Consider the following 25,556-nt stretch of genomic DNA (forward strand, 5'->3'; position numbering starts at 1 on the left):
GAGTACTGCGTAGTTGTCAAATACATTCAGAGTAGGAAGACACCATTATTCCTCGCTACATACTAATTACATATCATTCACCACTAAACTTCACCATAATCTACCTTCCCGTAACGCGCGTGCATATCCCGACAGCTCTTTTGATCACCCCGAGCAATTTATCCACACGTTTTACTGGATCATTTCAACTCCCGTCCTGGAAGCAATAATTATTTTCCCCCGACGAAGCTGTTCTTTGGCCTTCTGGAGCGGTGGGCTTAGCGGGCACCCGAATTCGTAGTCCCGCCGCTCGCCGTGCATGAGAGCACGTGTGTCAGCGAGGCTCATAATTGGCAGGGTGCTAGCGTCGTACTAATGGAGGCTCGGCACGCTAACGGCGTGAGTCATTGCCTTCCCACTGTGAAGGAGGCGATGCTCGATTATACAGAGATTCATGCAGTGGGCTGGGCTGGGACTGTATGTCTTTTCTGGGGGCTTTCCACTTGCTTTGATTCATTACATTGGCCCGTGCAGTTACAAGGTGGCAAAGTAAAGGCAGGGGGACAGGGGGAGTCGGCTGAGGCGATTGGGAGGAGAAAAAGGGAGAATAGGAGTGAAAAGGAGTCATTTAAAAAAAAGAATGGAGGTTAAAGGTCCTAATTAGGTCCTGGACTAATGCGGCATTTTATACGTAGAAAGGAATTTGGAACTACTTTTGGGCCAGCGTGTCCCAGTATGCTGATAACTGTGACCGGACGTTTTGTCGAAAGACGTTTGGTCCCCGGACGTTTGGTCGACCGGACGTTTGGTAGAACGGACGTTTGGTCGCCGGGTTCGCGCGCTGTCAGATTATGACAGAGAGTTTACTGTTGATATTTTGATATTAGAGATTTAGATATTAAACTCACTCTCTCTCTCTCATGATTATAATTTTGAGAGCTGGTTTCAACAGTAACAACCCGATGCCCAAACGTCCGGTCGACTAAACGTCCGTTCTACCAAACGTCCGGTCGACCAAACGTCCGGGGACCAAATGTCTTTTGACGAAACGTCCGAGTACCGCTGATAACACAAGGAGAATTAAACGAGGAAATTTTGACAGAAGGGCAACAAGAGATTTCGAAAGGATGGAGAAGAGGAGAGGAAAAGGGGGGGAAGCAGAGAAAAGGAAAAGGCAGAGAAGGAGGGGAGGGAAACAAGAAGGCAAGGACAGAAAAGCCAGGAGCGAGTGTAAAAGACGGCAGGACAGGATTGAGCTAGGTGTGGCGACACGAAGAGACGACCAGGGAAGGATGACACCCAAGATGGCGCAAACGTTCCCTGATGAAATAAAGTCAGCCCACACCGTGCGGCTTAATAATGACACGGCGATGACTTGACAAGAGATAAGACGCGGCGACAGCCAACTTTCAGAGGACGAGGACTGCCATGAGCCTGCCATATTTTGAGCAGACGGTATTCGATGCTTACGTCTGCGTGTTTCGGATCGGTCAGAATAAAATGTCGGAATGATGGAACGAGCCAGCGATACAAACAAGGCGTGCAGATTTTCCCCATGGCGCTGTTGGTTCCGCTTGATTATTTAACAGGAGCAAGTGGAAATGGTTGACATGGTTTGATGGGCTTTGTGCGGTGTGCACTCCTCAATTATGGATGGGAAAAGTGACACTGTGACAGCTGTAGCTCTCAGAGGGTCGCAGAGAGTGAACGCTAACCAGTCACCCCCCCCTTGACAGGTGACAGTCTCCAACACAGATGTGACACGCAGAGCAAAACATACTGGTCCTCGAAATTAAATATGCTCTGAAATATGACAAGGAGGCGGGGGTAACGAGGAAATTATTCACAATTCCCGACATGCTTTAAATCAGATTATGTTTGTCTCCCGCTTTAAAAGACACGGACGTCATCCACTTCTTACTTCGGGCAAATCGCCTCCTACTCACGTGCTCACAGACCAAAATGGCGCTCTCGCCGAAGGGTGCAAAAGGGAAAAAAAACTCATCTGCATTCATTCCGGTAAGAGACAGACTGAGCAAGGGCGGGCAAATTATCCCGAGATGAGTTCCAACCTGCTGCCATCTTGGAGACGATGGCGTGGGAGAGGGCGATGGGTCAAAAGAACCGAACTCGCTACCGGCTGGCCAGACAAATAAAATGCATGGACACTTGCGCTCAGAATTGGACGTGCATATCCATTGTGAAGTACAGACATGTGAAATTATGTTTTTTTTTATACCCAAAGTATCCAGTGGGCTAGGGGTGATTGAAAGGGAATAACTACCAGTCAATATCCAGTATTCTAGACCAAGGGTGTCAGACTCGGGTTGGTTCGTGGGCCGCTTTAACGTCAACTTGATTTCACGTGGGCCGGACCATTTTAGATATAATATTTAGATTTTTTTTACATATAAATGGATTAAAAGAACTGTATTAAAAGCCATGAATATTTAGGTTTTTTATAGATCTAAAACAATGTTTATTTTAGCTTTTTAAAATATATTTTTAGATTTTACAAAATGATTTTTAAACTAAAAACACAGAAAAACATGATTAAAAAATGACAATGATTGATTTAAAAGGGGGAAAATCAGGAAATTTAATATACATCTACACTTTTCTTTTTAATTTGATCCTAAAACAGAAAGTTGGCACTCATGATTTACTTTCCCGGGCCACACAAAATGATGCGGCGGGCCAGATTTGGCCCCCGGGCCGCCACTTTGACATGTGTTCTAGTCACTCAAGGGGAAGAAATGTCAAAAAATGGATAAGGAAACTGTTTTACTAAAATTTTAGTTATCAAAATGTACCACAAGATTCACTTGGTGACCCTTTTGGGTGATATTTTCAATCAGAAATCAGACCGGAATCTATCAGAAATCCTTTTAAGAGGATTGGAATCAGGTCAAAAAAAAAACAAATCAGGTATTTTTAATGTATTAGTTTATGTATTAAATCATCAGCTACCAAGGACGCCTCTCGCCGTGACTGGCAGTGAAATACGATTACTTGCTGTAGCAGTTAAGGAGTCAAGATAACAAAACTGTGACATTTTATTTGTGTCTACATTTAAGGCCAATGCTGATCAATTTCTTCCACTACTGCGTGCCATGTTATCAAAAGACTGGCGCTATCTTTCACCTTGCAGTCGTTGCAGACGTCGCTGGAGGTTATTCATCATATTAACATTTTTGCGATCCTGCGAGAGTCGACTTGAAGAGAGCAAGGGCACAGACATATTTTATGTGTCTTGACTTCACGCGAAGCATAAAAGGCCTTTTGTCCGAGAACGGAAGGCTTTGCAAGGTTATCTATCGCTCATATTAAAAGGCTGCAAGCCCTTAACCTTTATGGTAACTATAACTTTACACCAACAGGCCTACAAGGGGGCCTTTTTATTAGCCATTTAACATCGATAAAAGAATGTAACAATGATCATATAAAGCCAAATGGTGTCAAGCCTTCCTACATATTTTCAACTTTTCACTTACTGTAAATCGCAAGCGAGGAAAGAAACCAAACAACTCCAAAGAGAGAATGTGGGGTTATTTACGCGACTATAAATAGTTCCCGTCGCCGCCGTTCGCTAAACTGAGCCCCATTGTCAATCTCGTCGACAAATGTTTTCCTTTTGGACTCGGAATGGCGCCTGGTTTACGAGCAATACAAAAGGAAATGGCGGGACGTCTGTGTTAAAAGCCTGTGACGCTACCTGTACAGCTGTTTGATTCCATGCTGCATTGAACTCCTGCCACGGTTATTGTAATTAGCTTTTGGCAATCAACACCAGATTATCTGCTTAATGACTGGGAGAAACTAATTGTATCCATCCTCCTAGCAGAGGAGCTTTAAAGTGATCAAACACGCCGCCGTTAAGAATCCCGCTTTACAAATTAGCATGGAAGATTATCAAGTGGAGTTGGAAGTGAGGCCTAGTGGAACAGCCACTTTTTAAAAAACACGTTTCAATTATTAATATAAAGTCTCGGTCAGTTGTGCACATCTACTACAGAATTTGCTTTTCGTAGTGGAACTTAAGGTCCGCATTCGGTACTCGGACGTTTGGTCGCCGGACGTTTGGTCGCCTGGACGTTTGGTCGCCGGACGTTTGACAACATGACAGAGAGTTTACTGTTGAAACCAGCTCTCAAAATTATATTCATGAGAGTGAGAGTTTAATATCTAAATATCTACTGTTGAAACCAGCTCTCAAAATTATATTCACCCGGGCGACCAAATGTCCGGGCGACCAAACGTCCGGGCGACCAAACGTCCGGCGACCAAACGTCCGGTCACGACCGCATTCAACGGCTCTTTTGGTCCTTGGACTGGATCAAACGGCGCCAAGTGGAATGTGTCAAGCGCGTTATGTGAAAATATGGATTATCTCGGAGGCGGGTGGAGGGACAAATTGCGCAATCATATTAGGGACACGTGCGGGGTAATAAAGTCGCCTTGTTGCCCCAGCGCTGTGACAGCTGGGTGTTAAACGCACCTTGTTAGCAAAGGTGGCGGGTGGCGTGCACCCGTAGGGACCTTGGGATAACAGGGACGGGTGGGAGGGATAGGAAACAGGCGACACGGTATAGATCAGACGGCGCAGCCTCATTTGCATACTCCACAGACCGAGAACAGCGGCATCAACTATCGCCGCAAAGCCCGGAGGAGACGCCCAAACTGGGGGAAGGCGCCGTGGGAGTCAATGCAAACAGACCCAGCCATTAGGGCCACGGGGGAATGTCTTAAAATGGAGAGATTACTGTATTCTGATGCTAGCTCACTTTCTGAACGTACTGTTTTCAATGACATCAACAAAGGTGTCTGTCATCTTCGTGGGTTTGATTTCCTTCGGGCCAAATAGCCTCGCCGCGATGACACCGGATGCCGCACGATATCCGCGTGCCGCTGTAATTAAACACGGACCACCAAGGTGCACGCTAATTGCGAGCAGGGGGGATTCTAATCACTATAGGCTAAATTAAAGCAATCAATTGAAAGGAGAGACCAGCAGAGAGAAATCCATTCACAGTTGACGCACAGATGTGTCAGCCATTTTTAGTGCTGGACAGTTCCATTCAATGAACAATTCAATGATCGTGTAGTCATTGCATTGCACTAATATGGTCATGTCATAAATAATAGTAAAGTATAATAATAAAAGTTCATGACAATGACGTAGTGTTAAGGGAAAAAACCAAAATCGGACATTATACGCAGTTACTCATTCCTGGAGTATTCTTTTCAACAGATACTAAATTTGGGGGGTGACAATACTTGAATAATATTATTTTGAAGTAATACTCCTCTGACTTGAGTAAAATATTTGGCTACTCTACCACCTCTAGCTATTTCCTCACACCTAATCTTGCCAATTTAAGACACACCCACCTTTTTAAATCACACTGACGACTGACAAGCAGTAGAAAAACACTAATAAGCGCAAAAATTTCTTTAAAAGCCTGTACACATCTGCAAGGTATTTTCATGCCTTCTCATCAAGTGAGCTGAAGGTCCTTAAAAATGGGCCAGGTGACCTCCAGTTTTTGTCCAAATCTGCCTTGCTACAGAGCTACAAATCGTTTAATTTTACAAATTCTCGCATATAAACCGCCCCCTAATTCACAATTTTCACCTCCATATTCATGGTTTTAATAGGGAGTCCAAAATTGTTACTTTGAAGGGAAAATCTTAAGAAAAATCATTGCACGTAGTATTTTTGAGATACTATATGAATCAAAAGCATGTTATTAGGGGCAATATCATAAAAATTAATTCATCCTGTAATGGTTGTTTTCTTACTGCAAAACAGAAAATAACCAACAAATGGTAAATGTTACTTTGCCGATATTTACTGGTAAAAGAGTATAGCAAGTCACATTTTTCTCCCTAATTCTTAGAGAATCAGATCTATTGAGATGAAAGCAAGGTGAGGCAAAGGTCACCATAAAATGACTTTTTTTCAAAATTTGTCTTATAATGTTTTATTGCTATTTCACCCTATTTTGTTTATCAATCGCAACTTGTGTTGAAAAAAATCCAGTTGAGCTTTCATCCCACAGATGTAATGACAGTTTAGCATCAGCGATTGAAGATAGAAAAGCAATTTGTCATTTGCTGAGCAAGTTTCCTGATCTTATCATAAAGCGCCACCTCCTGGAAATTTCAATCCCCCAAAGCTCCACTCAAAAAATTTAATATTTTAAATGGCTTACCTTGGAAACACATTTCCGGTGCGTTTGCTTGTAAGTTGACACTGATCTGATAATGAGAGAAAAAAAATTGTGAGCTTTTATTTTCTAATTTAGCCTGTCAAACCCGTTGAGCAAATTATCATGAGTTTTTTTGTTTCTTGACTTATTTACATAAGATGATACTTTTAGTTCCTCAGTTAGTATTTGTTACAGTGACTATGACAAGTATTGTAAAGGAATAAAAATCTTACCATTGATGTGTAAACAGAGTTAATCAAGCTTTTGTGAGGGCTAACTTTTCAAACATCCTCCAATTCTGATATACTAACGTATTTAAGCGGAGGGAAAAAAAATACTAATGTTCACCTTTTGTCTGTTGTTTTGTGCTTTTCTTAGGTGTACCATTATGAACAATTCTTGACCCTTGCTGACTCCTACACCGTATTTTGGATAATCACCAGAGCGGCAAATTATCTGACTCACATCTGACGACATAATAAATAAGCATTCATTTTGAAGACTTGATAATACTGACTTTCACACGTTCACTACACAATGGCCGAATAAGTCCATATATATTGTACGATATAGGATGTGCCCTTTAATCATCCAATGAGTGAATTGCCTTTCTTTCAGAGGCTTCTAGAATAATAACTCCTACTTTTCCCTGAGCCTGATTAGGAAAACTAGCCAAGGATGGATAAACGATCCAATAGATAGATAGATGAGTACAATTTGTCTTTATCTACATCTTTCCCTCATCATGTTTAAGCATCTTGTTTTAAAATGAATATCATGTGACTGACTGTATGTTGTTATAAGCACAAAAATGCTATGAAATGAATTATTTAATCAAAAAGATGCTGCAGGGCTAGGTGGGGTTAATACTTGAATCCTGGTCACAAAAGCAATGAATATTGAAAAGGAAAATGTTGAGATGTTCCTTTTCCATCATGTCTCCGCAAAGCATTCAATATGTTTGAGGGCGGCATGAGAGAATAATAAGGATTTGTAGTCCGAGGGAATAAAGAGCAAACGTCGATGTCAGGAAATATAAGCCCATGTCAGGAAATATAAGCCCATGTCAGGTCACGGCGGTGTGGTGTTCCCCATTCATCTTGGCCGACAGCAATTTATATTTCAAGTTAACCTTCCTAGGTTGACTTAGATACGAGGTCTCTACTGGAGCTGTAAAATCCCACCAGCTACTGCATACTGCAGTGAAATAGTATTACAATTGGGTGTTTATTCAGTTTATTTAATAATAAACATTTTTCAATGTAGATATGTTTTGCTAAATCATAAAATAAATGTGATTCGTTAAATCAAAAATCATTCGCCTCAATACTACAACTATAGTACTATACTGCAAGGAAATTCAGTACCATGCACACATTCTACAAATTGAACACTAGGTAGCGCTAATTCGCCATTGACAACAAAACACTGCGATAAAGCGCTAATTCCAAAGGAGGAAGTTGACAGTGACGTCAACCCAAGGTTTATGGTTGATCCGGGCAGTCATCATTTTAACTGCTTTTGTTTTGATTCGGTTTCGTTTGGAGTTGTGCACCTTCTACGTTTAATGGCGAATAAACAATTATCATGAAACTCCGGATGCAAAATGACAGGTGAGTGTCCTGATGACTGGTAGACTGCTCAAGCGACCGTACTATAAACATCGGCGAGCTAATGCTAACTATAGCGATCATGTATGTGATGCTAGATGTGGTTCGCCTGCTTTGAGCCAAAGCGTTAGCTCGTTGTCAACGGTCGGCCATGTTGTATTTCAGACACATAGTATTGCAGTCAATGGGGCGTCTACCGATTTTCAAATCGGTTGACTTGCCACAAAAGAGATGCCGTCATTTATTTTGTTGTTATTTTAATCTTGACATTCACAATTCTTGATGCGATTTGCCATAAACTAAGCAGTTTGTGACTCCATGTCGCTATTTACCTACTCGCCTTAAGACATCTAGCCTCATGCATACACATTTATGAAGATAAGGACATTCCTCTGGGGTGGGATTTTTAAGTCTTTGTTAAAGTGGGGTCTTACAGAGCAGTAGTAATCGTAATATTATATAAATATTATACAATTAAAAATCCAACATTGGAGTATCTTGATCTTGAAAATGCCCCCCTTAATGGCTTCCTTTTTCTTCCTCTGCAAGCAGAGCCTCCCACCAGGACGACACCCTCCGGCGCAGTGGCGTCCGCCCGCTCGGACGCCGATGAGGTGCGCGTATCCATGAACGCCGCACCGGGCGAATCCGGCGGAAGCGCCTCGGCGAGAAGGTGCAGACTCAACCCGCGGGCCCACCCCCATTCCCACGGGCACGCTCGCGGGCAGCAGCGACAGCCCACTCCCGAGCCCCGCCCGACGGACTCCGGCGAGCAGGACTCCGGAGACGCCGGCGCCTCGCTGTCGGAGCTACGGTGCCTGTTCCGCTGGCTCCAGAAGAGTCTTCCCTTCCTTGTCATATTGAGCGCCAAGCTGGTCATCCAGCATGCACTTGGTGAGTGTACGCTCATCACACTGCAAATTCGGGTTTGCACTGACACAGCAGTAAAATGACCGGAAGAGATTGTGAGTCAAGCTGACGTGTGCATGGCTTTCTTCTCTTTGAGCAGGACTGGCAGTCGGCGTAGGCCTTGTCACCACTTTTTTCCATGTGAATAAAAGCATCCAAATGCAAGTGTTTCTTCAGGTAAGAACAGGAGAAAGACAAGCGCCATGGTAGACGGTCTCGTGTCCAAAATGCTTTGACCATCGTGTGTGTTTGTGTGTATTCAGGGTCGACACGAGAAGCTGCATTGTGTTTGGCTGCTGCTCCTCCTGGTTTCCTCCACACTATTGCTTTACTACACTTTCCTCCCTCAGTCACTTTACAACTGGTAACGTGGCTAACCCCAGTGAGGTGCTTTGTCCTTTATTTTTTTCCCAAATGCCGGTTTGTTTCCGTCCGCAGCCTCGTGTTCCTCAGTCCCACTATTGAGCCTCTGGGATTTTGGGAAGTCCTCTGGGCAGTGGGCATCACCAACTTTATTTTGAAATTCCTCTTCATGGGGATCAAGTGCCTTCTCCTGCTGCTGCCCACTTTGTTGGTCAATCACCAAACACAAGTGAGAGCAACTCGCTGCTATCGTAGCAGCTTTGTAGTACAAGCACGCAGCGTAAACTCAACCTAAAAATGTCTGAATGAACATGTCCATAGGGCCGCTGGCTATTGCTGAGCGAGGAACTAGCACAGACGTACCAGGCCGTGGCGCCCGCGCCGCTCTGGTTCCGCTACCTGGTGACCTATCAGGAGGCCGACGGCGCCCCGGCGCTCACCGTGGGCGTTTTGCTGGCTCTGCTCTACCTCATACTGAAGGCACGAAGCTTCTTTGACCACACGCCGACGTCGCCATCTTCTCAAAATCTCTTCTTCTTCCCTCCGCTTGCAGCTTTTAGGATTGTACGGACAGTGGACATCTTTAATCAAGGCCGCCAGGATCTTCTTAAAGAACGAGGTGAGTGTCTGTCAAAATTTCTCCCAATTTTTAGATCCGCTTTCTAAATGCGTCGTTCTTTTAGCGCGCCGGGACGGCGGCCACGCGGAGCCAGTGCATGGAGTCCGGAGACGTCTGTCCCATCTGTCAGGGAGAGTACAGGGAACCCCAAGCGCTCGTCTGTCAGGTAACGACGGTCGTCTCGCTCGTTCGCCCGCGTGGAAAAAGATTCAAAAGGAATGTACCGCTACCACGCAGCACGTATTCTGTGACGAGTGCATCGCCCTGTGGTGTAATCGGGAGAAGAGCTGCCCCCTCTGCCGGACCGTCATCACCGACAAGGTGCACAAGTGGAGAGACGGAGCCACATCCCCCCACCTGCAGATTTACTAATCGCACGCGTTTGGGGTCTTCTAATGTGACATCGTAATGATTGTTCGCTTTCTACGACACTGTCCGTTTTCTTTTTTGGGGAAGCTGTTGTAAAAGTCCCCATACCACTGAATCCAATTCACAAGATCTTATGATACTTTCCCTATTATGCATATATATTATTTCCAACCCCCCCCTTTTATTTTTGGGTGATGAATGAATAGTACTACATTTTTCCTCATGGACCAGCATCCTGTTCTTCCAAATTATTCTTGTAGTGTAAATATATAAAAAAAATCAATAATTTTCTGGAGAGTAACGTTTATCTAGCGCTACAATTGATCCGTACATGTGAATTTTGAGAAAAGCAAACGTGCAGGAAGCTCTGACCTGGGCTGACTGCTGGGGATGTGTCTTTGTTTCATCTTGAAGGCTTCAAGTCCATTCGGGACTGCGGCAAACTGCAAACTGCCTTGCCTTTTCAAGAGATTCCATCTCCCACAGCAACCTGTATCAGGCGGAAATGATGGTCACACACAGAGTGTACACATGTAAACTGGTGCTACCAGTTGCTATTTTTCTAGCTCACATCCCAAAAATATGGTTGCAGCTCAGCTGACATGGTTTTATAAAGGTTTTTGAATCATTTTTACAGAAGTAATGTTGCTTCCTTGTAAAACAAAAACAGAAATAAATTATATCTTATTAAATCTCATGTATGTTTTTGTTCTCTTCATGAACTGTCAGAATACAATTTTATATTTAAAGATCTTACGCCACCTTTAATGAGGGGGTCATCGATGACCACCAGAGGGCGGTGTTTCACAATGTCAGTAATGAAAGGATCAGAATCTCATCTCATTTTCTGAACCGCTTTATCCTCATTGGGTTTTTGGGGGGTGCTGGAACCAATCCCAGCTGTCTACGGGCCAGAGGCGGGGGACACCCTGAATCAGTGGCCAGCCGATCGCAGGGCACAAGAAGACAAAAGACAACCATGCACACTCACACATACCTAGGGGCAATTTAGAGTGTCCAAAAAACCTACCATGCATGTTTTGGGAATGTGGGAGGAAACCCACGTAGGACCGGGGAGAACAACATGCAAACTCCACACAGGTGGACGTGACCTGGGTTTGAACCCACGACCCCAGAGCTGTGAGGCCGACGCACTAACCACTTGCTCCACCGGGATCACAATTGCAAAAAGGGGGAAAAACTACTTTCTGCAATAGAAACAAACAACAAGTTTGAAGATACGTTGCTACCTTTACTTGCGAAATCAATTCGATCCAGAGATACTTTTGTAACTCGTATCTTAAATCAGTAGAGTCGCATTTTATTGTAAATCCCCTAATCCGTTCCAAGGTCCCCAATACTACCCCCTAAACTCTTATTACAAATGATAAAAGCATCTATCAATTTTGTATTAAATGTGTCAAAAGAAAAAAAATATTTACTAAACGATTAACATGGTTTCAGCCACTATATCACTCATCTGCATGCCATTTCGCTATTTTTTAACCATCGCTTTTACTTCTGTTTTATAGATCAAGACCACAAAACTCACGACTATTCTACAATGTGGGCGTGGTTACGCCTATTGTCGACGTAGCTGAGTTAATTAAGCGCATGCGCAGTAACCGTTCCTTTTTGGAAGGCTTTTGCCACGCTGCCGGCCGACGAGACGCCAACCAGGTAGGAATGGAGCAATTTACTGTCCTAAATGCGTTTTTATCAAGCTATCAGGAGATTTTTCAGCAATCAATTGAGCCCAAAACGCCAACAAATATCTTACTTTAATGCCAGGTTTAGCACACCGTCGACAATTTAAGTTTGCGCTTAGCGTTAGTGTCACGAACTGACTTAAAAAGTATGTTGTCCGTTTTCTCCATTATTGAGTCGTGTGGCAAGACTTAAAATTTAATCAAACAACGCCGAGTCATCAACCGACAGTTTGCTGGGTAAATGCTCACTCTAGAATGACATCCAAAGGAATGACTTAGTTCCTGTTGTGTTTGTTGGATGTAATGATAGTTTTCATTGCGATTGCTAAATACCCGTTGCCGATTTGTAATTGTTCTGTTTTTACTACAAAAAATCACATACAAAACTGTTAAGCCAAATTTCTCCTAGCTGTTAACATCAGTCTGTATATTTAATCGCCGTATACAAAACTATTAATCCAACTTTCTCATAGCTCACTGGTGTCAAAGCGGCGGTCCGGGGGCCAAATCTGGCCCTCCGCGTCATTTTGTGCGGCCCAAGAAAGTAAATCATGAGTGCCGACTTTCTGTTAGGATCAAATTCAAATGAAGATTATACATGTATATTATATTTCCTCATTTTCCCCTTTTAAAATCAATAACTGTAGTTTTTAATCCATTTTTTCCTTTTTGTGTTTTTTTGTTCAAAAAGCATTTAATAAAATATAAAAATAAATATATTTTAAAAATTCTGTTTTCCACTCTAATATTGAACATATTCCCAAAAATATTTTGTTTCCTTTTGAAATGAAAAACAAATTATTATAAGATATTTTCCCTAATGAAGAAAAAAAAGCTCAAACAAACATTTTTTTAGATCTATAAAAACTGAATATTTAGGGCTTTTGATAGTCAGTTTTAATCCAATTTAAAAAATAAAAAAAATCTAAATATTATTTCAAAAATGGTCCGGCCCACGTGAAATGGAGTTGACGTTATTGCGACCTGCGAACCAACCCGAGTTTGACACCCTTGTCCCAGCTGTTAACATCAATCTGTATATTTAATCGCCTTGTCTGGAAAAGGAAGAATAGCACTTGGCACTCGCTAACTAATTTTCATTCTTTATCTTGATCGTTTATTAAATTTCTTGTAAGATTTCTCTATCCCGTAATTGTTTGGCAACCCCCAAATACCTTGGTTAAATCAAGTTTTCCGTTTAGCATCAAGATAAAACTACTTCCCCCAAAAAACAACTAAGCCTACCTGTTGAATCTACAGGCTCTATATATGCTAACTTATGCTTTTTTGTGTGCAAGTTTTCCCTGTTTAGCACCAAGATGCAGCTCTTCTAGCATGCCTAGAGCACTCTTGAGGTTATAGAAGAGGAGCCTGGGCCAGATCAAGGTAAAACTACAAAAAAAAGTTGAATCTCCATTCTATATATTCTAACTTTTGCTATTTTTTTGCATGCAACAGGCCTGAGAGACCTTCCTCGCAAGTTGCCCACTTGAATCCTATGGTGTCTCGGTACTTCTGAAAATCCAAATTAAATAAAAGCCTAAATCAGCATGGTGATGTTTCACTGGCCATTCATTTCCACAGCTCTTTGACTAAATCTTTAAGGTAAGAAGGATCTCAGTTAATGTTAGAGCAGGAATTCTAAGTATTTATTCCCAGTTTTTTTCTAATTTTATTTTATAAGTGTTTATTTCCCCAGCTTTTTTTTCCAAATTTTATTTTCCAAGTGTTTATTCCCCCGGCTTTTTTTCCCTAATTTTATTTTCTGTTTTTCCTTTTTTTAGTGTTTATTCCCCCAGCTTTTTTTTCTAATTTTATATACCCCATTTTTTTCCTAATTTTATTTTCTAAGTGTTTTCCATTTTATTTTCTAAGTGTTTAATCCCCCCATTTAAAAAAAATAATAATAATTTTATTTTCTAAGTGTTTATTCCCCCAGCTTTTTTTTCTAATTTTATTTTCTAAATGTTTTCCCATTTTTTTCTAAGTGTTTATACCCTTTTTTTTTTCAAATGTTATTTTCCTAGTGTATATACCCCATTTTTTTCCCAATTTTATTTTCTAAGTGTTTTTCATTTTTTCTAATTTTATTTTCTAAGTGTTTATTCCCCCCATTTAAAAAAAATAATAATTCTAAGTGTTTATTCCCCCAGCTTTTTTTTTTAAATCAAATTTTATTTTCTGTTTATTCCCCCAACTTTTATTTTCTAAGTGTTTATTTCCCCCCATTTTTTTCCTAGTTTTATTTTTTCTTCTAATTTTATTTTCAAAGTATATTTTACAAAAACTAATTGGAAGTGTAAAATTGTTTTGTGAACCTTTAACTAAAATGTCTTGTCTTATGTCTACAGGTGGACAAAACAGAGAAAAGACTGGCTACACCAATCAACACTTCAATGTAATGACAACTGAATGTTAGAATTGAAATGTTTACCTGTAAATAAATTTTTTAACTTCGATTGTTACTTGCATTTTTTGTTAGATAAAGACAAACATGTATACATTTAAAAACTTTTATTTTGACATAGAAAAACAGGCTCTCGAGATAGGTTCTGGCGTAACACCCAGCACCGAGAAATGTGGGGGTGCGTGAGCCTATCTGTACATAGGCAGGAAACCTTGTCCCCCTTGAGTGGAATTCTGGAAAACAAAAAAAAGGGGTCAATACACAAAGTTAAGTAAAAAACCATTCGCAAGGTCTTACCTTTTATTTTGAAAAAGTTTGGAGATAGGTTCTGGCGTAACCCCCAGCACCGAGAAATGAGGGGGTGCATCAGCCTATCTGTACATAGGCAGGAAACCTTGTCCCCCTTGAGTGGCATTCTGGAAAACAAAAAAGGGGTCAATACACAAAGTTAAGTAAAAAACCATTCACAAGGTCTTACCTTTTATTTTGAAAAAGTTTGGAGATAGGTTCTGGCGTAACCCCCAGCACCGAGAAATGAGGGGGTGCGTCAGCCTATCTGTCCATAGGCAGGAAACCTTGTCCCCCTAGGGTGGAATTCTGGAAAACAAAAAAAAAAAGGGGTCAATACACAAAGTTAAGTAAAAAACCATTCACAAGGTCTTACCTTTTATTTTGAAAAAGTTTGGAGATAGGTTCTGGCGTAACCCCCAGCACCGAGAAATGAGGGGGTGCGTCAGCCTATCTGTACATAGGCAGGAAACCTTGTCCCCCTTGAGTGGAATTCTGGAAAACAAAAAGGGGTCAAGGCACAATAGATTACGTTACAGAAAAAAGAAATACAGACTAGGGCCTAATTTAACTAAAAAACCTACATTTAGCTTTTTTTCTTTAAAACATCAATAGGGTACCCATTATTCAGACACTGCAAAAGGCAATATTAGACAAACTCCTGATGGTCTGGTTTTCTTTTTGTCTGCTGCAGAGAGACTAAAAAATGATCCGAGTCTTTAAAGGCCCCTATCCAGTCTATTTTTCACATTTTCCTCCACAAACAAATAATCAGGATCTTGATGTGGTTGGAAATATAGAAAACACACTGGACAGGGGCCCACAAGGTACAAATTACATGAAAATAACAAATAAAATAAATGCTACTTCTGTTTTGAGTTTTTCAGTCAATTATTTCAAATCCATTAATTCTTACAAAAAAAAATCCAAAAAGCTTGTTTTTCTCTTATGCCGAGGAAAAAAAATGTTTAAAGGAGTCAAAAATGACACCTGCACTATTGTTAAATAAATGTCACTTAGGTTTTGTCAAAACCACATTTAAAACTAAAAATGAAACGGTCCAAGCCCTGAGGTCTTTAAGAAAGTTAACGGGGTAAAAGTATATAATCTATTTGAGTGCACAGTTCCACTACATGGCAGAATTTTTTGTATCAATTACCAATTTCGTCATACGCAGTTATCTGGGTATGATGACAATGCCTATGTTCGATTATTATTTGTAAGTTCAGAAAGATGTGAAACTCACAAGCGGAAGCTACTCCTACACTTGCTACTATAGTTTTTTTTTAAATTAAATCCAATAGGGATGACCCTACTTAACAGTTTTTCATTTATTGCAGCCATGTCTGGTCTACATTAACCGCGATAATCGAGGGATTACTGTTTATTCCTTACACGTCCACTAATGGCATTTGTGTGGGTGACTTATCCACAGGTTTTTGCTATTAAAAAACACCAAGCTAGTTAGTGTTTTCATTCAAAAGTTGAATGTATCATGATGAAAAACGAGCCAATTGCGCAAATCCTTGAATACTGAACGCTGACGTTTAAATATTACACGGATAGATAAAATCGGAACTATTTAAAAATGACTCACTTTGTTATGGCGTCGACAAGATGCCCCTTTCTGGTCGTTTTGGCCACATTCTCGATGTTTCCCAGCAGTCTGTGCTTGTTGAGGGACTGAAACACACAATGGAATGATTTCTTTTTAAACAAAGAGCGATCGGTAACGCAATGTAGCCAATTTGTTTGCAAACATTTTGCTGTGTGCACACACATGGGGCTACATCACGTCAACGAATCACGCTCTTATCACTATTAAGACGAGAACTGGGGCTTCGAAATCCCCAAATGACAACGTACCGAATGTGCTGCATCGTCCTGTGAGAAGTTTGTCAGGCTTTCTTCGGCAAAAGGTCACTTTTGAGCTGCTCTGCAGTGCACATCCGTGTTGCCTCCTGGCTCATCAGCCATTTTGGGGTTTGACGTCGGCTATTTGAACTCTGGCCTCGGCCACGCCTATTAAAAATAGACACACACAAAAATATAAATTGTTTTCATAATAACGTGCGTTAGTCATTGTGTGTGTGTGTGGGGGGGGGGGCACTGTAAATGCTTTTGGGTTGGACTTTAATACTTTAAAAAATACATTGTTTTCATAATAACATGCATTAGTCAGTGGGCGGGGCGGGGGCGGAGCTGTAAATACGTGTTGATTGGCCATTCATACTTAAAAAACACATTGTTTTCATCTTAACATGCATTAGTTAGTGGGGGGAGCAGTAAATATTTTTGGGTTGGGCTTTAATCCTTTAAAATACAGTATTGCACATTATGAACATTGTGGTGACATGCACTTTAGTTTGTTTTTTACTTATAGACATTTAAACAGTGGCGGGCCGTCGGGGCCTTCTCTGCTGGCCTAAGAAATATCTGAATCATATATATTTTGTCCATCAATACTTATTACTTAATCATGAAATGCTGCTAGGAAGTGGATTTTACCCCATTTTTGTGCATTTGGTTATTGTTTATTTTTTTGTGTCGCAGCTCTAGCTGCAGTAGAGGTTTTATAGCCATAAAATAGTTTTTGAGGGTTGTATTGATACGTTGAAGGCGCTACGAGAAAATGCACCCACCGCGACTGCATTCAATACTGTACTTTTCCCCATAATTAATTAATACCAATACCAATCAATCTTTAGGCACTTTTCGGTCAAATTACTTTGAACTAATTATTCTGTTTTTAAACATTAAGCTCCCCAAAAATGGATGCACTGTCTTGAACTCTCCAATATCACCTTAAGACAAACATTTTCCTGTTTATTATTGAAAATATCACAAATAAAAAAAACATCTTCAGAACCAGATGTAATATTCAGTAATTTTACAGACTGATTTCTATTCACTGCTCAACAGTGAGTAAAAGCTAGCTCGACCTACGTTTCCTTCTCCAAAACATCTTAATGTGTGGAAGCTCGCATTTTTTGGACCTCAAACATTTTTCGCCCAAAATGAACTTATATCACTTTCACATCAACCAAGAACCAGCATATCTAATTTAACACGCAGAAATGAAGCATAAATTCAAGTTTCAGGCAAGATCAGTAATTAACATTATATACATGTTGGCAAAGGGAGAACAAATTCATAAAAATGCCACAACAAATTATAATTATCTGGAGTGTCTCGCTCAATTTTCATCCATGGCGCATTAGGGGTTGCTTTTTTGACCTTTTCAGTGTGAATAAAATCAGATTGAGCATGGATAACATTCTTCCACCGCGTCTAAATAATCCTAGACAATAAATACCGAGTTTGCATAGTGCGAGCTAAAATCAATACGCTAACAAATTCACAGTTGATGGAAGGAAATCAATTGAAATCTAAAGAAACAAATATAAAGCATTTGGTTTGCTTTTAAAAAAAGGAGATTTTTGCCCATGTTTCGGTGGTACTTATCTTTGCCGTTAGAAATAAGTGTCACACAAAAAAAAACTTCCAATGGCTTCAATCCAGAGTCGTGTGTGCAGCAGCAACTTCAGGGATGGCGAATATTTGGAAGAACATTCTGTCGTGAAATGTAAAAAGCTTGAATTTGAGGTAGGCCAAAAATGACATTTAATTAAAAAATAATAAAAACTCTCAGTAGTATCCAAAAGGATTACACAAAAGGATTTCAGTGATTGTGTATTTTAGGTGTTTTGGTATCAATGTTGAATTTTGATGCAAGCTTTCTTGGGGTTTTTTTGGTGTGTATGTGAGACATTTTTTGTATCTGTTTTGAAGTAAGATTTTTAAGATAATTGGTTTATTTTTAAGTGTATTGTATGTGACTTTTTTGCTTTCAGTAAATGACTATTTCAAATTGTGTGAGTTATTGTGAGAGAGGGGTTTTCAGCGTACGTAATATTTCATGTAGTTTTAGGCTCACATGGGCTGAAGTTTTTTACATTCAACTCAAAGAAACTTAATGGTGAACATTGGTGTCACTTTTGAAGTGCACGATTGTCCGTCGTGAATAGGAAAAACTTGCTTTCGGATTAAAAAAAAAAAAAAATGTAGAGCACCGTAAAAGGGAAGCAATAACCGGATTTTTGAAAGGAGGCGGAAGAGCTGATGAGGTTACCGGCCGAAAGGTGGGGAGGAAAAAGCAAGGGGGGAACGGGCTGAGCGTCATAGGTTCATCCGGAGGTGTTCCGGACGCTTGGAGTTCAGGGGGTACACTTGTTTTTTGTAAGTTGGCGCGCTGACGCTGGGCGGTCGCTTGATGGGCAGCGGCGCCGAGGCTTCCGACGCGCCGCTGCTCGAGGTGTCCGTTTGCTCCGACGACGACACCTCCATGGGTTGTTCCGTGGACCCCCACGGCCAACCGTCACCCCGCTTGAACTTGGCCGGGCTGCGAGAAAGGGGGAGGAAGAAAAAAAAAAGAATAAAATAAAACCAGTCCACGGTTGAACATTTTATCATCTCCAAACGAGGAGCGAAAAAAACAACAACGTATCGGCCACCTGACGGGCGTTCTCGGGCTTCCCGGGAATTTGCGAGGCGAGCGCAGCTTGGGTTCCGGCGTGGACTTCCCCTTGATGTTTTCGAGTACCGACGGAGCCACGTACGTGAAACCCTGCGTACGAGGCGAGAAACTCAGTCGGCCCGAAACGCAACTTGACACGAGAGCGAGACAATCAAGAATATTCTTAACAAAAAGCTTATTTTCATCATAGGTGTGATATGACGAACCAGGAAGATTTCGTTGGCGCTCTCGCTGAGCGTCGAGTCGTCCGGGCTATCCACCGGAGGCTGGCTGGTGAACTTGGAGTCAAACTGGCTGACGTCATCGGCCGATTGCTGCCAAGAGAAGTGGGTCGGTCAACCGGATGGCTTCGGGCTTCCGCCGACAGCCGGACGGATGAACTCACCAGGAGAGGTTTGAATGGCGGTTCCACTTGCCGGGCCAGGAGTTTCTCCCAGTTGGTATGGCGGAAGAAAGGGTGGGCCTGGGGTAAGCCAGCACAAAAGCCCCTTTAGACGTGCCAAATTGGACTTCACCACAACTAGTCTTACACTTGTAGAGCGCTTTGACAGCGTACGTATAAGGTCACCAGCACAGCTAATTACGTTTTGACAGCGTAACCTTTCAATTATGTGCCGTAAAATAAAAGAGCAAAATAACAATTCCTTTGTTTCCAGCCATTTTCTGACTCCTTTTCGTCTTCTCCATTTTTCAGTACGTACCTGGACCTCGCGAGCGTCGTTTGGCCCCGCCCCCAGCCGCATGGAGGCGCTCCGCTTCAAAAGCTGCGAGAAGAATACAATGTCAGGCCAGGCGCTGGCAAACCGAGACCGACAATTCACCTTTTTCAGGAGATCCCTGGCTTCTTGAGTGAGGTACGGCGGGAGGCTAAGTTTGCATTTGAGAATTTTATCGATGGTCTTCTTTCGGTTTTCGCCGGTGAAGGGAGGCTGCGGGAGAACGAGGCCACGGCTCGGTCAACGCTGCGGCTGAGTTTGCGAGCGGACGACGGCGAACGCTTACTGCTCCTGTCAGCATGTCGTACATGAGAGCCCCTAGACTCCACCAGTCTACCGCTCGGTTGTGGCCGCTCCTCATTAGGATCTCCGGAGCCCTGAGTCGAGACAGAGCAGTTTAAAAAAAAAAAAATACAGATGCGCGTCAGGGCGCCGACGGGCGTACATGTATTCAATGGTGCCGCAGAAGGTGTGGGTGACCGTCCCATCGTGGATGGACTCTTTGCACAGGCCGAAATCGGTCAACTTGACATGCCCTGAAAGCACAGATGACATTGAAAGTTGCCGCTTTTTCAACCGCCGGAGGAGCCGACAGAGGATGAGATCGATTCGGCCAATCGCGTCAATGGTTCTGATACCGTTATTGTTGAGCATGATGTTTTCAGCCTTCAAGTCTCGGTAGATGATGCCTTTCTGGTGCAGGTGACCCAGCGCCATTGAAATCTCCGCCAGGTAAAAACTGTCAAAGCGAGCCAGGTTATGATCGTTCACAAAAAAGTGCCAAAACTGAAAAGTTTTTTTTTTCTAAATGAAAGTCAAACAAGGGATTAAAAAGAAATGATATTAACACTTATAAGATCAAATCAAAGTAACTTGCCCTGTTTTAAATGTGTCTTAAAAGTTGACACTTACCATGCGGTATCTTCCATAAAGGTGCCTTCTCTCTCCAGTTGCATAAAAAGCTCTCCACCTGCAGTCCAGCACAGTCAAACACATTGAAATGTTATTGTTGTTGTAGTTCTTGTTGTGGTTGTGTGGGCCTTAGACCAATCAGACAATTCTTACCGCTGAGATACTCCAGGATTAAGTACAACTTTCCTCCTGTCTGGAAGGCATATATAAGATCCACGATGAAAGGATGCTTGACTTCTTCCAAAATGTTCCGCTCCGCTTTGGTGTGCGCCGTGTCCTTTGCGTTGCGAACAATCATGGCCTGACAAAACACAGCAGCGATATACACATCCATACCCAAAAACTCACCATTTGATTGTAGAAGGCTAGAGACCTAAGTCAATAATGAAAAAGGATTCTTGCTCACCTTTTTTAAAACTTTCATGGCAAATATCTTCCCAGAAGTGGAACCGGATACTTTACGAACCTGAAAAACCTGACAAAACCTAAAAGTCAGTTTAGTCTTAACGGCGTAAACGTTAGGAGCTCACCTTTCCGTAGCCGCCCTTTCCCAAAACCTTCAGCAACTCAAAGCACTCGGGCTTGATTTGCTCGGTCCCCTGGTTCACGCTGTTCTCAGAAATCTCAAACTTTTCACAATCGTTGATGTTGCTGGCAAAATAAAAATGGCAAAGAAATGAACAGTAAATTTAAGCAGATGTTATGTGAAACCAATTCACAGTAAATATTCAATAATCACACAAACGGGTTGCTACTCACAATTCAAAACTGCTACATTGCTCCATGTATTCACTGATCTGGTCCTGAAAAAAAAGGAGGAAATAATAAACCATTAAGAAGACGTTAGTTGCCATGCTCATGTTTTTTTTAAATTTTTATTATGGTCATTTTTCAAATTAGTTGTGGACTCAATATGGCCTGTTTGGACTAAAACACTACATTCATCAAAATGCTCATTGGCTTGATTACTTTCATATTCAGCATTTTTTGCAGAGGTGATAAAAGGAGACTCGAGATCTCTTTGACCTCTAACTGCTTCAAGCATCAAAGATGTCGCCCAAGTGATGCTATAAATGTCTTTTTTAGGGGTTGGTTGGCTATTCTGGTTTGTGTTCATGTCTAACGTTCCTTATATTATTGTATTTAAACCTAAAATAATGGCTTATCCATTAATGCAAATCTTTATCCAATGGTAAATGAAAATTGGGAGGGTTTTTTTGTATATTTTGGTAAAATTACAGAACATTTCCTACTAATGTCGGACACCACCCAAAACAAATTCACTTGCAATTGACATCAGCAAACGTCCAATGCAATAAAAATGAATTGGACGTCTACAGCCAATTGGTCAACCTATTTTCTGGTGTAAAGAAGCTCTTATTAGGTTGAATTGGACGCCTTTATTGGCATGTGAAATGTTGAAACAACAGTAATGTGGTTATAACGTACGTTTAAGCACCGTCGCTTTAAATCGGGGGAAATGCGAGTTAAATGACGTGTTGACAATTGTGAGGAATGCGAGAATTCGCGGGAAACGCTTGTGTACGATAATGGATGCCACGACCTCACCAGCAACAACATTCCTCTCCTATTAGCATCAATGCTAACGTTCGAGAGTATATTGTACCTCATCTTCGACATCGTCGTCCGACACGTTTCCGTCCGGTTGGTCCAAATCGATGTCGAAGACCCCCGCCATGGCTTCCCAGCGTTTAGGCACAAAACACAAGGCCGCTCGCTCCCCCCCCGTCCTCCCGGCGGGCCGCCTACCTGCCGGCCGGCCGGCGTCACACACACACGATCGAGGCAGTAAACGTGAGCCGGAGCGGAGGCAGCGGTCTGGCTAAACAAAACACAACAAGCATTCTACGCTCGGGAAGCCGGGAACGCCTCTGGTGTCCAATTTAGATAACATAGGCGAGACTAGATGTAACAAGTCCGAGTCGATTGCGGAAGTCATAGCGACCATCTTGCGACAGAAATCGCCTTCAAAGCAAAGGCAACACTCAAAACAACAAACCTTTGATCCAGTAGATGGCAGTAAAAAACACAAATCATTCTAAAGACCAAATAGTACATTAATAGAAATTCCTATTTTGTCAAAAAGAAAGCGTTTGTCATTCTTGATGTCGTGTTTTTTTCGTTAACAAATTAGAGGAGCACTGAGAAATTCATTTTCTGACCTCTGTGACCCTTTGACCTTAATACCCCTAAAATGTAACCAACCAATCACCTTTTCCCTTTCATATTACAGACATTTAATAATACCTTTATTTTCTTCTCTTGGGTAGCCTTGAACACAAATATAAGATGCGCTTCGGTAGGTTTATGGCCCTTTTGCAAGAATTTTGATTGAATTCTGATCATAGCTCTGCAATCAAATATACTAAATATTTTAAATAAGGTAATATTGCGCTACTGTCTTTTAGTCGACAGTTCTGTGTGTTTCCCCCCATAATATACAGATCAGATATCAAAGAAGATCAGTTTAAAATGGCCATCCAACAAAAAAATGTTGTGACTCAGGTGATTGACAGCGCTAGCTAGGCCTGCTCCATGTAAAAGCACCTTGACACGTATTGAATAAATGTAATCATCTCTGGCCGAGAGTCAGTGGGACATCTCAGCAGTAGCTCAATGCAAAACATTGGAGTTGAAATCTCCAGCCGTGCTTTAGTTTCAGAGCGCCGACTCATGTTGTTGCTTTTTTCTGACCCTCAGCATGTGTGAGGGGAGCCTTCTTTCTATTTGATGACTCATTTTACAGGACGGACCCCTCATCCGAATCAAGGCTTTTCCGTTTTGTTCACGTTTACAAAAGCCTGACTGGGTGTCACGAGGCCCACGTCTGTTGTGGCTTGCCCTGTGATCGGCAACGGAACCTCATCATCACTTTACCTCTTTCTATATCCGCCTTCTTTTTAACAAACATGGCAGAAAAAAAAATTACATTTTTTAAATTTTAATCAACTTTTGACAGGGCATAATCAGCGCATATTTCCATTTATCACTTGCCCTAAAGAACTCTGGGAAAATAAAATTCTTAATGCGCAGTCTTTGTTTTTTAAATTTCAATACAGAAAAAAAATGGCATGTGCAACTATTTTAAAGCACAACATGCAAAACTACATTTTTTAAAAATATGTATCATGGTATATATATATATTTTTAAAAATCACTAAAGTATTAGTACATATTTGCAACCCTGTTACACTGTGAATACGCCAAGTATTTTAAATATCAACTCAAATATGTGATCTGACCTAGCATTTATAGTTTAGTCAATTTTATGGGTTAATAACGAATTAAAAGGCTTATTTTTCAAGACTAGTCAAGACAAAATGTCCCAAAAAGGGGCAATGAACCATAACACTCTCGACTTTGACGGAGACTTGCTAATCACTGCCACAAATTAACATTAAAATCCATTCTTTTTGTCATTTGAGCTTTTGTCCAATCATGATCAAAATGAAATGGTACCCAAATATGGTCAGGGATGAATTTGTTGACTAAGGTAGCATCATATCACGGAAACGCTCTTGTCAAATAAGTCAAAGTCAAGGTGTGTGGGAGCTATGCAGTTGGTTTTGTCAGTTTGACGCCCACTTGCCTGCCTCATTGTTCCTCTCGCTGCTTTTACGTCCTGTGTGATCAAGACACACCTGAGTGACGCAGGTTCCCTGGCAAATCTCCTGGAACAACAAAAGTCCAAAAGCAAAGTGAGACTTAACGTGGGATTCCACAGCACACACGCCTATTTGAACATTTTTTTCATTTTTTTTTATTGAGCTCATGATATCATTTGTGACTCACATAAAGAATGTTTACTCCCTCATATTAAGATCTGTGCTACTTTGGACGTGCCATACAACACCCAATAAAAAGGTGTTTCACAAGGTGTGTTGAGTCATGGTTCATATTCAACATGAGGAAAATCACCAAACAAAGTGTTCCAAAAAAGTCAATCAATTATTAATTTTATGCCATCTCGTGGAACATTTATTTCAACGATGGGAATATTTCAGCAATTACACAATTGGGCTGAAACTATATCAATTCAATCACATCTATTTTCTACTAAAAGGACCCCTCCACCCTTAAAACTGCTAAAAAAATACACCTAGACAACACATTTTTAAAATGCATGGGTTAGACTTTAATTATGTTACTTTTCAATCTTGCAATTAGAAATATTAATTTTGTTAAAAGGGATGATAGCTAAGTATTTTTACTTATAATTTGTTAAAGTGTAGAAGAAGCATACCTTCAAACAGTAATCGAGTAGCTGCCTGCGTAAAATGTTTTCAAAAATAATAAACAATAATCCAGTCCATTTTTTAAAGTACAGTAATAATTGCAAATATTACATTATTTTAAGACCTTTTTAACATTTATTTTGCCACTTGGACACTTTGATGACTGATAATGAATCTTATAAGATGAAATTCAATTCATCTTTAAGACAATTCATAAAAATTTAACATACCCTTACTGAGAGTCAATGTCAATTTAATGTTCATTTATGCCCCAAATTTAAACCTTTTTAATGCATATGTATATTTAAAAAAATCTGTTTTTTTTTCTTTCTTAACGTGCATGTATATTGTGAAACACCTTAACATGGAAATACAATATTTACCCTAAGCATTACCTAGAAAATGTCACGGTGAAAGAAAAGTGTGCGTCACTAAATGAGGCATAAAATGATGGCCAACGTGAAATAAGACGGCTTGTTTTTGGAACGTGGGTGGCAGGAATTAGAATGCAAATCCCATTGGAATTAACATCCTGCTAACGTACGGTACAAGTAGGTGAATGCGTGTTAGCTTTCGGTCAATGTGCTCGCTCGGGCAGTACTAATTTGCATGTTGGTGTTCAGGCTGGGCAGGGAGGGGCCGGCCCACCGGCCCACCGGCCCACCGGCTT

The 25,556-nt window shown here is 41.2% G+C and overlaps 2 protein-coding genes and 1 long non-coding RNA gene across 7 annotated transcripts in view; 2 read left to right on the forward strand and 1 right to left on the reverse strand.

The window, feature by feature from the left end:
• The first annotated feature begins 7,624 nt into the window (after window positions 1–7,624).
• Window positions 7,625–10,758, forward strand: rnft1 (ring finger protein, transmembrane 1). The gene is made up of 9 exons (XM_077592373.1): window positions 7,625–7,804; window positions 8,354–8,695; window positions 8,811–8,887; window positions 8,974–9,074; window positions 9,149–9,302; window positions 9,395–9,553; window positions 9,627–9,692; window positions 9,757–9,858; window positions 9,930–10,758. Exons 1-9 carry the CDS (start codon window positions 7,798–7,800, stop codon window positions 10,062–10,064), a joined length of 1,143 nt encoding a protein of 380 aa, XP_077448499.1. The 5' UTR covers window positions 7,625–7,797; the 3' UTR covers window positions 10,065–10,758.
• Window positions 10,759–11,674: 916 nt separating this feature from the next.
• On the forward strand, window positions 11,675–14,229 carry LOC144068618 (uncharacterized). Its single transcript, XR_013298220.1, has 4 exons — window positions 11,675–11,741; window positions 13,069–13,156; window positions 13,229–13,375; window positions 14,122–14,229. It is a non-coding gene; the product is annotated as an uncharacterized LOC144068618 (long non-coding RNA).
• Window positions 14,230–17,265: 3,036 nt separating this feature from the next.
• Window positions 17,266–25,556, reverse strand: part of LOC144067819 (ribosomal protein S6 kinase beta-1-like) — a 44,513-nt gene continuing 36,222 nt past the window's right edge. For 4 of the 5 annotated variants that reach the window (XM_077591795.1, XM_077591794.1, XM_077591798.1 and 1 more), the window contains 15 exons: window positions 24,241–24,322; window positions 21,390–21,433; window positions 21,161–21,281; window positions 21,037–21,105; window positions 20,784–20,931; window positions 20,631–20,688; window positions 20,357–20,457; window positions 20,164–20,254; window positions 20,005–20,095; window positions 19,824–19,931; window positions 19,704–19,766; window positions 19,388–19,465; window positions 19,209–19,316; window positions 18,980–19,092; window positions 17,266–18,867 (listed from right to left, as the gene is read on the reverse strand). In XM_077591795.1, the coding sequence (XP_077447921.1) occupies window positions 18,645–18,867; window positions 18,980–19,092; window positions 19,209–19,316; window positions 19,388–19,465; window positions 19,704–19,766; window positions 19,824–19,931; window positions 20,005–20,095; window positions 20,164–20,254; window positions 20,357–20,457; window positions 20,631–20,688; window positions 20,784–20,931; window positions 21,037–21,105; window positions 21,161–21,281; window positions 21,390–21,433; window positions 24,241–24,249 (1,425 nt within the window). In that variant the 5' untranslated portion in view covers window positions 24,250–24,322 and the 3' untranslated portion in view covers window positions 17,266–18,644. Of the gene's footprint in view, window positions 18,868–18,979; window positions 19,093–19,208; window positions 19,317–19,387; window positions 19,466–19,703; window positions 19,767–19,823; window positions 19,932–20,004; window positions 20,096–20,163; window positions 20,255–20,356; window positions 20,458–20,630; window positions 20,689–20,783; window positions 20,932–21,036; window positions 21,106–21,160; window positions 21,282–21,389; window positions 21,434–22,257; window positions 24,220–24,240; window positions 24,323–25,556 lie in introns of those variants that run through there. The other variant, XM_077591793.1, reaches the window with a different exon arrangement.

This window comes from Stigmatopora argus, chromosome 22 (assembly GCF_051989625.1).
Source record: "Stigmatopora argus isolate UIUO_Sarg chromosome 22, RoL_Sarg_1.0, whole genome shotgun sequence".
Classification (NCBI taxonomy): Eukaryota; Metazoa; Chordata; class Actinopteri; order Syngnathiformes; family Syngnathidae; genus Stigmatopora; species Stigmatopora argus.

What these genes read in the sequence shown, in the direction of transcription:
- rnft1 (XM_077592373.1), top strand. An exon ending in GGTCATCCAGCATGCACTTG is followed by an intron (nt 8,696 to 8,810) that starts GTGAGTGTACGC and finishes CTCTTTGAGCAG; the next exon opens with GACTGGCAGTCGGCGTAGGC. An exon ending in GGATCTTCTTAAAGAACGAG is followed by an intron (nt 9,693 to 9,756) that starts GTGAGTGTCTGT and finishes TCGTTCTTTTAG; the next exon opens with CGCGCCGGGACGGCGGCCAC.